General features: G+C 41.9%; 1 protein-coding gene across 2 annotated transcripts in view; it reads right to left on the reverse strand.

The window, feature by feature from the left end:
• The window catches only part of LOC125464959 (protein argonaute-1), a 118,381-nt gene that overhangs the window by 59,146 nt on the left and 44,147 nt on the right, over positions 1-15,088 (reverse strand). For both annotated transcript variants that reach the window (XM_059654290.1, XM_059654289.1), the window contains exons 6-10: positions 11,410-11,544; positions 6,102-6,189; positions 4,534-4,681; positions 3,490-3,609; positions 758-880 (exon numbers count right to left, since the gene is read on the reverse strand). In XM_059654290.1, the coding sequence (XP_059510273.1) occupies positions 758-880; positions 3,490-3,609; positions 4,534-4,681; positions 6,102-6,189; positions 11,410-11,544 (614 nt within the window). The remainder of the gene's footprint in view (positions 1-757; positions 881-3,489; positions 3,610-4,533; positions 4,682-6,101; positions 6,190-11,409; positions 11,545-15,088) is intronic.

A 15,088-nucleotide genomic window follows, 5' to 3' on the forward strand; every position in this document is an offset into this window, starting at 1 on the left:
CCCTTTCTAATGAGAGAGCAGTCCAATGGTCCTCTGGGACTATGAACTCGTTACCTTTACAGATTATGTCTGGTCTGAGAAGTGTTTTCAGCTCTCTCTGTGCTTAGAGGTTTATACAGCATCTAGAACACGATCCTAACCCTACCCTCAATAATACCCACAGACACATTCTCTTTTTTGCAGGGGGTCACTGGATATTATCAAGGCGAAGAACATTAGTTGACTTCTTTCTTCTAGCCTGAAAGCAAACAGATGAGGTATTTTGGACAAGGATCATTCTCAGGGCTACTATACCTTATGTTCCCTTCACTGCCTGAAACCTTCCGAAGATTTGAGTTTTTTTTTTCCAAGATTGTCTGTAACATTTAGCCCAAACTAAAATCAGCTTTTGACTACTTTCTCGTTCTGCATTTCTCAGTTCCATTTTAGGCAAAGTTAAGGCATGTGCCATCCCTCCACTAATCTCTTGCATAGTTTTTAAGATTTCCATGCAGGTAGAAAGAACAAGCCCAGTTATTTTTGATATATGTTTTAAGTAAGGTGAGGCTTGAACTTGGATAGAAAATACTTTTCAGTAGGATCCAGCATAGAGTGCATTCACGGATATAAAGTCTACCTGAATCCTCTCGGCTACACTGACAGTGATCACAATCAATCTTTAATGTTAGAACTTAGTCACACTATTTTATTGCGCTGCTTTCCAAATTTTGCATGATGTCTTCGTTTATGTGAATATCTTGGAACAGTTGTTACTTACCCGGCCACCGTACTGTAAAATCGGAGCTGGCAAAACCCGGCCTGTGACTTCAGTCATGTCATCTTTCACCTTTATCCCAAATTCCTGAATGTAGGGATCAAGGTTGTAGCTGGCATTCTTCATCTGCACATAAAATGTCAATTATCATAGAATCCCATGGCTACAACTCTTGCAGATTTTTAAGTTTGACATACATATTTTTTCCTTATTTTCTCTACCGAAAGTCACTGTATGAAAAACGAACTGGATACAGCAAGACTTTGAAGCTGGATTAATGAAATCGACTAAATGCATCATTGGACTTCTACGGAGACTTTTTAAAATGGAAAGAATTGTGGCAAGGGAGTTTCAGAACGCTAAGGCATGACAACTAAAGGTTCTTTCACCAATGAAGAAGTGAAAGAAAATGGTGTATCAATGTACAGTGTGTTAATTTGGGCTAGTAGAGGTAGGTTAGGAAATATTAACACAATGGGAACTGCAGATCGAGTGAGAATGGCAAAGGCAAGAGTGAAGAGTGAGCCAACTGGATGCAGTATGCAGAGCTGCAGATAATCTCTTGACTGGTACTTTGGGAAGCCAGGAAAACAATCAATAAAATTAATGCAGCCCAGAAGTGGCAACAGAGCAGATTCACAAGTGAGGCAGGAATAAAAATGGGCAGTATTGAGAAATGAAAGCAGTCTCATTGATAGACCAGATATAAGGTGGATGTTTAGTTTCGGATCAAGCAGGACACAAACTGAGCACCAGCGAGTTCAATTTTAAATGTATAAGCAGTGTGCAAGGGAGATGGGCCTGGGGCTATGGTTGTGATGAAAACTGAAAAGAACAGTTTTGGCTATGCTAACTAAAAACTGAAAGAACTGCAGATGCTATAAATCAGAAATAAAAACAGAAGTTTCTGGAGAAGCTCAGAAGGTCTCAGTATCTGCGAAGAGAAATCAGAGTCAATGTTTCGGGTCAGATGAATCTTCCTCAGAACTGATGATAGCTAGGAACATGTCAGTTTATATGCAGAAGACAGGGTGGTGGGATGGGGTAAGGAGTAAACAATCGGTGGGGTAGAGTCCAAAGAGAGAGAACAGTTGGACAGAAAGGACTAGATAACAATCTGGCTGTGAGAGTGAACAGCTGTTAATGGAAAAAGTTAGTGGCTGACCATAGGTGGTGTGTAATGGCAGACTGTGATAACAAGGCCTGGTGTGTGGGGTCAGGAGCTAGAACATGCGAGAGATCAGGCCGTAAAATGATTGAACTTGATATTGAGCCCGGAGGGCTGTGGGGTCCTGAAACGGAAAATGAGGTTTTGTTCTTTGCAGGCCTGAAATGATAACTCTGATTTCTCTTCAGAGATGTTGCCAGACCTGCTGAGCTTTTCCAGCAACTTCTGTTTTCATTTTGTTAATGTTGAGCTGGAGATGGTTACAACTCACCCATAACTTGGTGTCAAACTGACAGTCACTTTGTGTAATGAAAAACATGAATATAGGAAACGTTTGGTATCATTGTTGGGAGTATGGGAATTGTTAACATATTTTCAGAGTGTTGCTCAGCAGCATGCATATTCCAAGCCAAAGAGCAAGGTTTGAAAACTAAGAAAAGTATCATGATACAGAACAAAGAAACAGAGAATGAAAGAGTTTCAGAAACAGGGGTGTAAATTGTTAAAAGAGCAGGTATCTATTGTAAGGCAGAGACCATCAATGTTCAGAAATGGTTTGGTGCAGGGGTAACAAAGGTTTACGTGATGATGAACATGTGAAGGTTATTTTTAGGTACAATGTGGTCTGCAAGGATTTGAAAATGAAGTGAAAGATCTTTAGATCAATGTGTTAGGTACAAGGAGCCTGAGCACTTGGCAATGATGACGTGAAAGAAGTGTAACTGTTTGTGCTGGACATTTTCTGCAGTCATAATATGCTCATGAAATATTTGTATGCACAATTATAACCATAGAAGGGGGATGAAGATGGCTGTTTTGAGTTATCCTATCATAGGTTACAGCTGCACCACTGAAAAACTGCCAAGAAAATGGCTCAGGACAAAGCACCAGCAGATGAGTCAAGGCGATGTATACATACGATATTAGGTTACAGCTTTTCAAAAGGAATTCAATTCTTCACTGAGGTGCAGAAGGTTAATGAGATTGAATAGATTTTCAAAATTATGCTTATAAAGGTAAACAATGAGAAGCTGTATCCAATGGAACAAAGGTAATAGATCCAAAATTGTTGTTAGGAGGAGATTTGAATAGTAAGAAATATATTCATGGAGACAATTAGTGGAATGTGGAATAAGTAACCACAAATTATAAAAGAGGTGAGAATGCAACATATTTCAAATGAAAACTTTTGTCTGATCAAAAAATAAAGGAAACAGAGACATGAGAGTGAACAATTAGCTTCAGTTTAACAGCACGAGCAGTACGATGGGTTGAATGGTCTCCTACTATGTCATAAATTCTAAATATTTTCTAATCAACCTTTCCAGATATATTATTACACACCTCTGCAGCAGGTGGACCTTATTGTAAATTCTGATTATATGAAGTCAAATAACTTCTCACTGTCAACAACTAAACTGCAAAATGGATAATGAAAACTATGGACTATTTTCCTGTGAAACAAACAAAGTGGCCACGCAAGTGACACTGAAATGTGAATTAAATACATGACCCATATGAACTGTGCATCAGAAACTAATTGTGTATATGGCTTTCCACTGCTCACCAGTCTACTGATCTCTTCCTGCCTGTCTGGTGCTGATCGTGCTGTTGCTTTAATCATTGTTGACGTTTGATTGTCCGTAAGTTTCTTGATGCATCGTTGGCCAGGTACAATGTTACATACCTATGAAAATGACGAAGGCATCTCAGTCCTAGGCAAGTCATATTTGTAACTACAATTGGCTACTTTTATTGATTCTCATTTTCTATTAGAATGAAACCATGAAACAAGTATTTTGACAACTGACAAAAAAAGAGGGTGTAACACTGCAAAACAGTAAAGCAGAGCAAGGAATTTTACTGTTAGGGAGAAGCTTTATTTGTATTTTTAAAATCAGCTATGTCGTACACACAGGTATTCCACAGGCTTCAGCAACATGACAATAAACTAACAGCCACAATCTTTCTGGCAGTTTTTATTAAAGTATAAACATTTTAGCAGAAATATTAACTTTTGCTCATCATATGATAAGTGCAAGCTGCCTGCCACTAGATGATGCTACTGCACTTTCCATTATCCTTCAGCATCATAGCCTCTACTTCTACACAACTGAAGTGTGTTCTGTGCTGCATCAACAGCCTCTCTCATTTTAGGCAAAACACTTCAGATATGAAAATATACTGCCATTAAATATTTTATATTATAAATGTGAGGTTCTGTTGCCAAACCTGACCTGGTCTACAACAGAACAAAGTGTGAAGCTGAATGAACACAGCAGGCCAAGCAGCATCTCAGGAGCTCTTGAGATGCTGCTTGGCCTGCTGTGTTCATCCAGCTTCACACTTTGTTATCTCGGATTCTCCAGCATCTGCAGTTCCCATTATCTCTGGTCTACAATAGTGCCTGTTCATCTCCCCCAATTCACTCTCCAACCCCATTCCCAGTACTGCTCTTTGTAAGTTTCAACCAGTTGCTGCCATTTAAAATAAAATCGCTCTCCTGCTTTGGAGGCTCATATTTTCAGCCTTAACAAAAATTTCCTAACCTCTTGTTGCTCATTCCTATAGGAGAGGCTCTCTCTTCAGCTACACCCCAGTTACATCTCACCTCAAGTGGCAGGTAGGTGTGCTTCTGTTCCTGTCCCACCTGTAAACAGGGTAGATGTGGGTACTTCAGCTGAAGGTTGTATTTCTGTTTGAAATATTGTGCTACTGTGCACTCCACGGTCTGTCCACTTTCCAGTTGCAAGGGGAATCTAGGAGAAAAATAACCATATTTTGATTACCAGACGTTCACAAATACTGAGCCCCCTGCCCTCTGCTTCATCTCATGTATCAGCAAGGCTGAGGGCCAATGTGTTTCAGTCCCACCAAAAACTTTACACCTTAGCTCACAGTTTTCTTCTCCATCAGGCAGACCTTGACAGCATTCAATGAGGACCCTGCTGGATCCTGAAATGAATTTAATATAACATGCCCTATTCATAACCCAAGACTTATTTATTTTAATCTCTATAATAATGCTTGCTTCTGCTCTGCTCCCATAAAATCCCCAATGCACTCTAAGTCTCCAATCAATTTCTCCAGGCTTATCTTCTCCAGTACTCTCCTTGCTGGTCTATAATCTTCCAAACTACATTATCTCCCAGCAGCCTGCTGCCATCTTATCCTGTGCTAGGCTGTGCTCTCCATTGTTGCTGGCCTTGGCGACCTCTACTGGCTCCCAATTCCCTAATTTAAAGATACTATGTTACACTCCTTGAAAATGAATAGGTGTCTCAGTCTTGTCAATATGTTTTTTTACAAGCGAAATCACTAAAAATCCAAAAGCAAATTCAGCGAAATACCTTTGCTCAGTGATTGATAAAAACGCAAAATTCTGAATGGAGTAGATACATTTAAATAAAGCTAGTTAAGTAAATGAGGGATTGAGTAGAAGGACAAGCTGACAGGACTAGAAGTCTAGTGAGGAGAGGTTCACTTGTAGCAGGAACACTGCCTGAACAGTATGCTTCTGTGTAGTCCAAGTTGTGCTAATGGTTTCAATATTTTCATTTACAATTACCTCAACAATCTCAGCCTACTCCACAAAGTCTGATTCCTACATTCCAATTTAAATCTCCTGTTATTACTTTTTTTTGTATCTCACCTTCCCTACGCTGGACCCATGCACTCTACAAACTTCTCAATTTCTCTACTTAACATTTTGACAAGGTTTCAGTCACCTCTTACTGAAGTATTGCTGAGTATCCAGTAAATGAAGTGTCTCAAAACCATGTCCATGGTATATGCTTTGCATAAATACAAGGTGCTGTTATTACAATTATAATTCCAAAATTTTAAGGGAACTTTCACAAATTTTAATAGGCCTTAGATTGTTCATAAACAGAAATGGGATGTATGGAGTATAGCTGTACTCACTTGTTGTGAGATTTTTAGATTGTTCTTTGGATCTTTATAGATTTTCATTTTTGCTGTATGAAAACAAAGGAAGATCTACTTTCCATCAATGAGTACATTACACTTCAGAACAATGAGCACCACTAGACTAGAGGCCAGAAATAAATATATGCGCCACTAAAATCTGTTTCAAAGCTCAACTAGCTTGTCTGCTTTTGACAGTTAAGCGCAGAATGAAACACTAATTTCACTGCATCACAGTAAGTATATACTAACGTCTGGTGACTGGCTGGCCGTCGGGTGACATTGCATACTCGATATTTCCTCTTCATTTGTCCGCAGTGAGTCACCTCTACTTTTAAACCTGTACAAATCAGAAGAAAAAGAAAAATCAAAGCCAGGAATACTGGAGACTCCTCCATGGTTCAGCTGGTTAGAGAATGAAGAAGCTGACAATTAAGATGTAAGATTGCATTCCCTCAGAGATAATGGGAACTGCAGATGCTGGAGAATCCGAGATAACAAAGTGTGGAGCTGGATGAACACAGCAGGCCAAGCAGCATCTTAGGAGCACAAAAGCTGACTTTCAGGCCTAGACCCTTCATCAGAAAAAGGGGGTGGGAGGATGATTCTGAAATAAGTAGGGAGAGATGGGGAGGCGCACCGAAGATGGGTGGAGGAGAAGATAGGTGGCGAGGAGAGTGTAGGTGGGGAGGTAGGGAGGGGATAGGTCAGTCCGGGGAGGACGAACAGGTCAAGGGGCAGGATGAGGTTAGTAGGGAGGAAATGGAGGTGTGGCTTGGAGTGGGAGGAGGGGATAGGTGAGAGGAAGGACAGGTTAGGCAGGCGGGGACAAGCTGGGCTGGTTTTGGGATGCAGTGGGGGGAGGGGGAGATTTTGAAGCTGGTGAAATCCCAATGGTGATACCATTGGGCTGCAGGGTTCCCAAGCGGAATATGAGTTGCTGTTCCTGCACCCTACGGGTGGCATCATTATGGCACTGCAGGAGGCCTGAGTTGCTGTTCCTGCATTCCCTGTTTGGAGTCAAATTAGTTGAATGGCTTTGGGTGCAGAAACAAGGAATATTTTCTAAATGTCATCCAGTAACCTCCATCAGAAGTGCATGTGTGATTCTGCATTGAGGATATGACCTGACATGGTGGTATATTGCCAGTCAATGATAATAATCCTCTATTCTCACACTTTGAGCATTTGAATTAGGTGTCAGAAGACAACTATGCAGTGTAAATGATCTTTTGCTTCTGAAACCCCAAAAACCCTGATTTTCCCTTGGTGCTTCTGAGCATGAGTACCATGTCACAAGGAAGCTGCAAAGGTCCTGTGAATGACACATTTCAAGACAATAACCTTGAGCTTAGACAACAATGCATTTCAAACTTGCTGTATTTTATAGTGTACCTTCTGGTAATATCAGGCAATGCTCTGAACAGCAGGTTCAATTAGTAAACTCAATTTTCAATTAATCGCACAGTTTTCCCACTGTCGTCAAACATACCCACAGTATAAATGGGCAAGGTCAATAACAATACCACTCTAAGCGGTTCTTAATATAAAAGGGGGAACACAGTGTGTTTGCTTGCACCAAAGGAGGGAGTGGTATGGGAAAATATTTCACTTAAACTGATAAACTACTCAACAGCATTTCAAACAATATTCACAGCCTTTTGTTATTTAGTAATGATAATGCAAGTCTACCTGCTAACAGGGAAACCATTAACACAAAAAAATCTCCTTTCCAGTTTGAATATTTATATTAGTGTTTGTGCTTTCTAGAGAAAAAGTCTGACAATTCTGTTCGTACAGCATATGAATAGTTTTGTGCAATGAAAGGAATGCTGTTGAACAGAAGCTGCAGATCTATTGTGCTTTGTCCACTGAATAAAGACAGGCGATGGAAGGCAACTTCAATTTCAGATATTGTTCTCCCATAAAACATGCTTAATGGTAGCTTCACAATTGATTATTTCCTCTTTTCTCCTAGATTCCTTACAATACACTGAACAAAAGAATCTGAAGTCCAAACAGAAGCAGCATTATAGAGATGCAAAACTATTCATTAAATGTGCCAACACTTTTTTTAATAAACGGCGAAGTTTCATGCTGCAGCATAACCTTTAAACTTGCTCAATCTCTAAATTCCTAATTTGTGCGTGTTATGTAAAGTGTTACTTTTCAACAGGACTTTAATTACCACTTATAGTCCCTAGCAGCTTTTAACACAGAAACACCAAAATAAGTCTACTACCAAGCAACATTTTTTGTTTGTACAGGGCATAGTAGAATTTAGCTCATTTCAAACAACAATTTTAGAAATTTATAGGTGGCCACAAGATAGTACTCACAGCAAGTTAAAATGTTCCAGGTTCAAACCCCGTCTGACTCAAGTGTATAATCTAGATTGATGTTTCCGTGAAGTACTAAAAGAGTGCTATAGAATTGACAATGTGTATTGTAATTGATGTTATAAATATGTTCCTTTGGGATGGAGCAAGGTACATTCCAGGGTTACTTACATACAGAGGTGTCACAATGAACTGGCCACTGCAGATATACATTTGCCAAGACTGTACAACACCACAATGCCCCAATGATGAGACACAGCAGCTAGGCTGATCTGAAAATCTGTGAATAATTTGGAACAACTTCACAAATCTTTAATCAGCCAGAGTTAAGTCACTAACGAATGTGAAAAAAATGGGTCTTCTCACTGGTGATTTAATAAAACAGCAGTCTTGGGTTTGTCTGTTCATCAGCTGCAGCCTACTGGGTGAATGGGAGACAAAGCTGTAAGAGCTGGCAGCTGAAGTTCTACACCCATAGTTCTAACTCAATATGACTGATACTGGAGGGTATGCTGCACGCCAGCTTTCAGATGAGACGTTCGTTGACAGTCCTATCTAATGGCTCAAGTGAATGCAGAAGACCCTATGTGCCAGTTCAAAGAGAGTTCTCCAGTATCCTGGCCAACACATATCTGTCAAACTACATCAATTAAGTAGATGAAAAAAAAAACGTAAATTGCTGGAGAAACTCAGCTAGCCTGGCAGTTTAAGGAGGGTCTGTGGACTCAAAACATTAACTCTGTTTTCTCTCCACAGATGCTGCCAGACCTGGAGTCATACTGTCATTCAGCATGGAAACAGACCCCTTGGCCCAACACATCTATGCTGTCCAAACTGAACTGCATTTAACCCATATCCCTCTAAGCCCTTCCTATTCATATACTCATCCAGACGCCTTTTAAATGTTGTCATTGCACCCACTTCCACCACTTTCCCTGGCAGCACACTGCATTCAGGCACCACTCTCTGTGTGAGCAAGTTACCCCTTAGGTCCTTTTGAAAATCTTCCCCCTGTCACTCTAAACTAATGCCCTTTAGGTTTCCCTGGAAGAGGCTTCGCAGTGAGACTCCTCCACCCAAGAGAAAAAGACATCGGCTGTTCACAGTATTCATGCCCTCATGATCTTATAAACCTCTATAACGTCACCCCTCAGTTTCTGTTGCTCCAGGCAAAAAAGCAACTGGCTAGTCAGCCTTTCCCTCCAACTCAAGCCCTCCAATCCCAGTAACATCTTTGAAATCTTTACGGCACCCTTTCAAGTTTAAAGATATTCTTCCTAAAGAAGGGCAACCAGAATTATATGCAGTGCTCTAAAAATAGCCTCAATGTCCCGTACACTCAATGCACTGACCAATGAAGCCAAACGCTTTCTTCACCACCCTCTCTACCTGCGACTCCTCTTTCATGGAACAATGCACCTGTACCCCTTGGTCTCTGTTTGGCAACACTTTTTTGGCCCTAACATTAACTTTATAAGTCCTGCCCTGGTTTGTGTTACCAAAGTGCAACACCTCACATATATTTGAATCAAATTCTACCTACCACTTCTTGTCCCATCCGATCAAGGTCCCATTGTACTCTGAGATAATCTTCTTCACTGTCCTTCGCACCGCCAATTCTGGCATCAGCTGCAAACGTACAAACCATACCTCCTCTATTCACGTCCAAATCATTTACAGTTGGTTCTGATATAATGTGTGTTTCTTCAGCCTGAATTGGTTTTGACGCGATTGAAGATTGTACAATGCTATTTCTAAAATGCAAACTTTTCCTATCTGTATTGGCAATAACACGATTCTATCCCCATCACTTTAAATGTTGTGGTAATTGTGTGATTTTTCTTATAACATGAGATCGCATGAGAACAGAACTATCGCGTTATATCAGAACCAACGGTATATAAATGACAAAAAGCAGTGGACCCAGCACTGATGCTTGTGACACACCACTGGTTGCAGGCTTCCAGTCAGAAAAGCAATCCTCTACCTCCACTCTCTGTCTCCTACCTTCAAGCTAATTTGTATCTACTTGGCTAGCTGCCCCGGATCCCAAGTGATCTAACCTTACTAACCAGTCTACCATGCGGAGCATTGTCGAACATCTTGTTGAGGTACATATGGACAATACTGTGCTGTCTTCATCAAATTTCTTTGTCACCTCTTCAAAAAAAAACCTCAAACAAATCAATGAGACACAATTTCCCACACACAAAACCACGCTGGCTATTCCTAATCAGCACTTAACTTTCCAAATGCATGTGAATCCTGTCCCTCAGAATGCCCTCCAACAACATACCCACCAATGACACAAGGTTCACCAGTCTATTAGTTCCCTAGCTTTTCCTTACAGCTTTTTAAAAATAATGGCACCACATTAGCCAGCCTTCAGGCTTCCGGCACCTCACCTGTGGCTGACAATGATAGGTATCTCAGCAAGGGACCCAGCAATCTCTTTCCTAGCTTTCCACAAAATTCTAACCTCATTAACCAATCTGCCATGCAGGACCTTGTCGAAGGACTAGTGTTTCCAGCAATTTCTGTTTCTTTTCTAAATCTTCAGCATCCACAGCTCTTTAACTTTAGTCATTTAAATAAATGATCTCGTAGTCCTTTAATTTGCTGTTTGTCGGACCTTTCGCCGTATGCACTGGCTTTCATAATATGCATCACAAGAGTGACTGCATGCAAACTACTGATGTTGAATGAATGAATGCAAGATTACTGTGAAAGCATCTACATGGGAAAAAGGACTTCTTCAGGTGTCTTGATAGGCATTCTCCCCCTCCAGCAAATATTGTTCAGCACGGTGGCTCAGTGGTTAGCACTGCTGCCTCACAATGGGACCCAGGGACCCGGGTTCAATTCCACCCTTGGGCAATTTTCTGTGTGGAGTTTGCACATTCTCCCTGTGTTTGCGTGAGTTTCCTCCCACATTCCAAAGATGTGCAGGCTAGGTGGATTGGGCATGCTAAGTTGCCAACAGCATTCAGGGATGTGTAGACTCGGTGGGTCATAGGGGGATAAGTCTGGGTGGATACTCTTGAGGTTCATTGTGGACTTGTTGGGCCAAAGGGCCTGTTTCCACATTGTAGGGATTCTACTAGAGTGTATCTGGTCATTTACCGCTGTTTGTGTGCCTTTCTGCTTGCAGATAGCTACTATGTTCACTTGGAAAATACTGCATAAATTCCAAAAGCAAAAAAGTAAATGATCAAACCTACCTTTAATTTCTTTAGTAAAACGCACTCTTTGAGAGTCAGTAAGAGGCTTTGGCTGCTCATCGATGTTCCGTATGTCAAGGACTTCACACATAAATTCAATTACAGGCTGAGCTTTGTAGAAAGCTGTTGCTGATACTAAAATAGGGAAAAAGTGGACTGTGGTCAGTGACTATTACTCACTGTCTATATAAGTGACAAGTACAACATGCAAGATTAAAATCGCTGTTCAAAAGTGACTGGCCAAAAACTATTAAAAGAAATGATAAAAGATGAAAAGTTACTTTAGAAGAAACACTACAAAAATCCTAAGCACTTTTACCAACTTGCAATGAGACAGTATCTTTAACACACGGAAACTTCATAAAAGGTGCTACATAGAGCTGTCCTCGTTAAGCCATGAGATGATCCGTGCAGTTAAAGACACCTAAAATGAACACACCCATTTGCTATACATCTGATAACAACAGGTACCCAGTTTCACTTCAGTGCTTATACTTGCAACTTTTACAACCAACTTTCAACCATATCATAATGTGCGCATAAGGATATAAAAATCACATCATGACTCAAACACGATGCAAAACCTAACCATTTGCGTCATTTCAAAAAATTTTGGCGACAAAAAGACTAACAGGCAGTCAAGTGCCCTCAGTCTCGACAGGACGCATTAGGAAGAGGAAACAAGAAGTATGCAAGTCTAAAGAGACCTGATGAGACAGCGAGAGGGTGGTTTGCAATCAAACAGAACTGTGGCTGAGTTGTTTGCAGGATATATTGCCAGTGCTTTGGGAGGGTTTAAAAAAGGTCTTGGTAAGAATCTCAGAGCCAGGAGACAGACAGCACTAGGATAGCAAATAAGAAGTTAATAGGTGGGGTCAGAATAAAGGAAAAAGTAATAAAGTCTAAATCAAGGTTCCTGCACATATGTATGAAAGACACATTTATGGTGAAAGGCATCACTAGATGGAGCAAATGAGTGTACAAGCACAGGAAGACAGTGTAGCAGTGAGATGTCATTGCCCAATTACAGAGCAACAACAGCTAACTGTCACAAAGATGCTGCTGCCAATATAGTTACTGTGATCATACTCAATCAGCTAAACAAAGCATCACAAGCTTCGGAGGGATACTGGCTCATCAAAACTTCCTTTACTTCTGAACAGTCACTCTCCTACATGGGGACAAAATAGATGGAACAAGGGAGCATTCAGCAGTCCATCCTGGAGTGAAATCAACGCAAGGAGCTAGGGGAAATGGCCGAGGAGCAGGGGGTAATGGGTCTCACTTCTAAAAGCTAAGTAACATGAAATAAAAGGTGCGGAAATTTGTTCATGCACTAATGTTGACAAATCATGGCATAGAAATGTGACTTGCACATGTACAGCCACATCCTGACATCTGTCATGGCCTAATGTCACTAGCAGTCAATGTAGGATTTGGAATAATGTATGGGAATGCACAAATACACTCAACTAGATGGACAAATTTCTGGCAGAGACTGCCATATAAAAATATGATGGTGTGGCTGAAATAGAGATCTGAATCAAAGAAGAGTAGGATTGGGTGTTAAATATTTCGCAGACAGGTATACAAGAAAGATAGGTAAAATGTCAAAATGGTAAGTAGGTAAGAACTAAAATGGGATAATAAAATGTGAGGCTGGATGAACACAGCAGGCCCAGCAGCATCTCAGGAGCACAAAAGCTGACGTTTCGGGCCTAGACCCTTCATCAGAGAGGGGGATGGGGTGAAGGTTCTGGAATAAATAGGGAGAGAGGGGGAGGTGGACCGAAGATGGAGACAAAAGAAGATAGGTGGAGAGGAGAGTAGAGGTGGGGAGGTGGGGAGGGGATAGGTCAGTCCAGGGAAAGCGGACAGGTCAAGGAGGTGGCATGAGGTTAGTAGGTAGGAGATGGAGGTGCGGCTTGGGGTGGGAGGAAGGGATGGGTGAGAGGAAGAACAGGTTAGGGAAGTAGAGACAGGTTGGACTGGTTTTGGGATGCAGTGGGTGCGAGTACGCCCTTGACCGCGGATCCCGCAACACACCCCTCACACCCTGCCCCCGTCACAACCGCACAAAGAGGATCCCCCTCGTTCTCACACACCACCCCACCAACCTCCGGATACAACGTATCATCCTCCGACACTTCCGCCATCTACAATCCGACCCCACCACCCAAGACATTTTTCCATCCCCACCCTTGTCTGCTTTCCGGAGAGACCACCCTCTCTGTGACTCTCTTGTTCACTCCACACTGCCCTCCAACCCCACCATGCCCGGCACCTTCCCCTGCAACCGCAGGAAATGCTACACTTGCCCCCACACCTCCTCCCTCACCCCTATCCCAGGCCCCAAGATGACTTTCCATATTAAGCAGAGGTTCACCTGCACATCTGCCAATGTGGTATATTGCATCCATTGTACCCGGTGTGGCTTCCTCTACATTGGGGAAACCAAGCGGAGGCTTCGGGACCGCTTGCAGAACACCTCCGCTCGGTTCGCAATAAACAACTGCACCTCCCAGTCGCAAACCATTTCCACTCCCCCTCCCATTCTTCAGATGATGTGTCCATCATGGGCCTCCTGCAGTGCCACAATGATGCCACCCGAAGGTTGCAGGAACAGCAACTCATATTCCGCTTGGGAACCCTGCAGCCCAATGGTATCAATGTAGACTTCACCAGCTTCAAAATCTCCCCTTCCCCCACCGCATCCCAAAACCAGCCCAGCTCTTCCCCTCCACCCACTGCATCCCAAAACCAGTCCAGCCTGTCTCTGCCTCCCTAGCCTGTTCTTCCTCTCACCCATCCCTTCCTTCCACCCCAAGCCACACCTCCATCTCCTACCTACTAACCTCATCCCACCTCCTTGACCTGTCCGTCTTTCCTGGACTGACCTATCCCCTCCCTACCTCCCCACCTATACTCTCCTCTCTACCTATCTTCTTTTCTCTCCATCTTCGGTCCACCTCCCCCTCTCTCCTTATTTATTCCAGAACCCTCACCGATGAAGGGTCTAGGCCCAAAACATCAGCTTTTGTGCTCCTCAGATGCTGCTTGGCCTGCTGTGTTCATCCAGCCTCACATTTTATTATCTACGATTCTCCAGCATCTGCAGTTCCTATTATCACAAGAACTAAGATGGGGTTAGGTAGTAGTATTGATTAAGGACAGCATTACAATGCTGGAGGAAGAGAACGTCCAAAGGGATTGACAATAGAAGTGATTTAGCTAAAGCCAAGGGACAAAATAATAATCTCTCAATGTGGTCCACTGACTACCAAATAGTGGGAAGGATGTAGTAAAACGTGACATGTTCAAAAATTATACAGTAGCTATTATAGGGAACTTTAACTATCTAAAAATAGACTGGAATAGTAGCAGGGTAAAGGGGACAGAGAAACAAGACTTCTTAGGATACATTCAGGAGAATTTTCTGCAGCAATGTTTGCAGTCCAAAGAGAAAGGAAGCACTGTTGAACCAAGTTCTTAGGAATGAGATGGGCCAAGTAGGTCAAGTACCTATTGAACCATAAAGTTTACACAGTGACATCGATGAAAGGAAGAGTAAAACTCACAATGTAAGGCAGTCTTTTCTTCACAGCTGTTCTAAATATAAAAGCAATTTATGTTGATGAAGCTATCATAATAAACAGATGCTCTGCAGGCAAAAAATTAA

This window comes from Stegostoma tigrinum, chromosome 24, assembly GCF_030684315.1.
Source record: "Stegostoma tigrinum isolate sSteTig4 chromosome 24, sSteTig4.hap1, whole genome shotgun sequence".
NCBI classification, from domain to species: domain Eukaryota; kingdom Metazoa; phylum Chordata; class Chondrichthyes; order Orectolobiformes; family Stegostomatidae; genus Stegostoma; species Stegostoma tigrinum.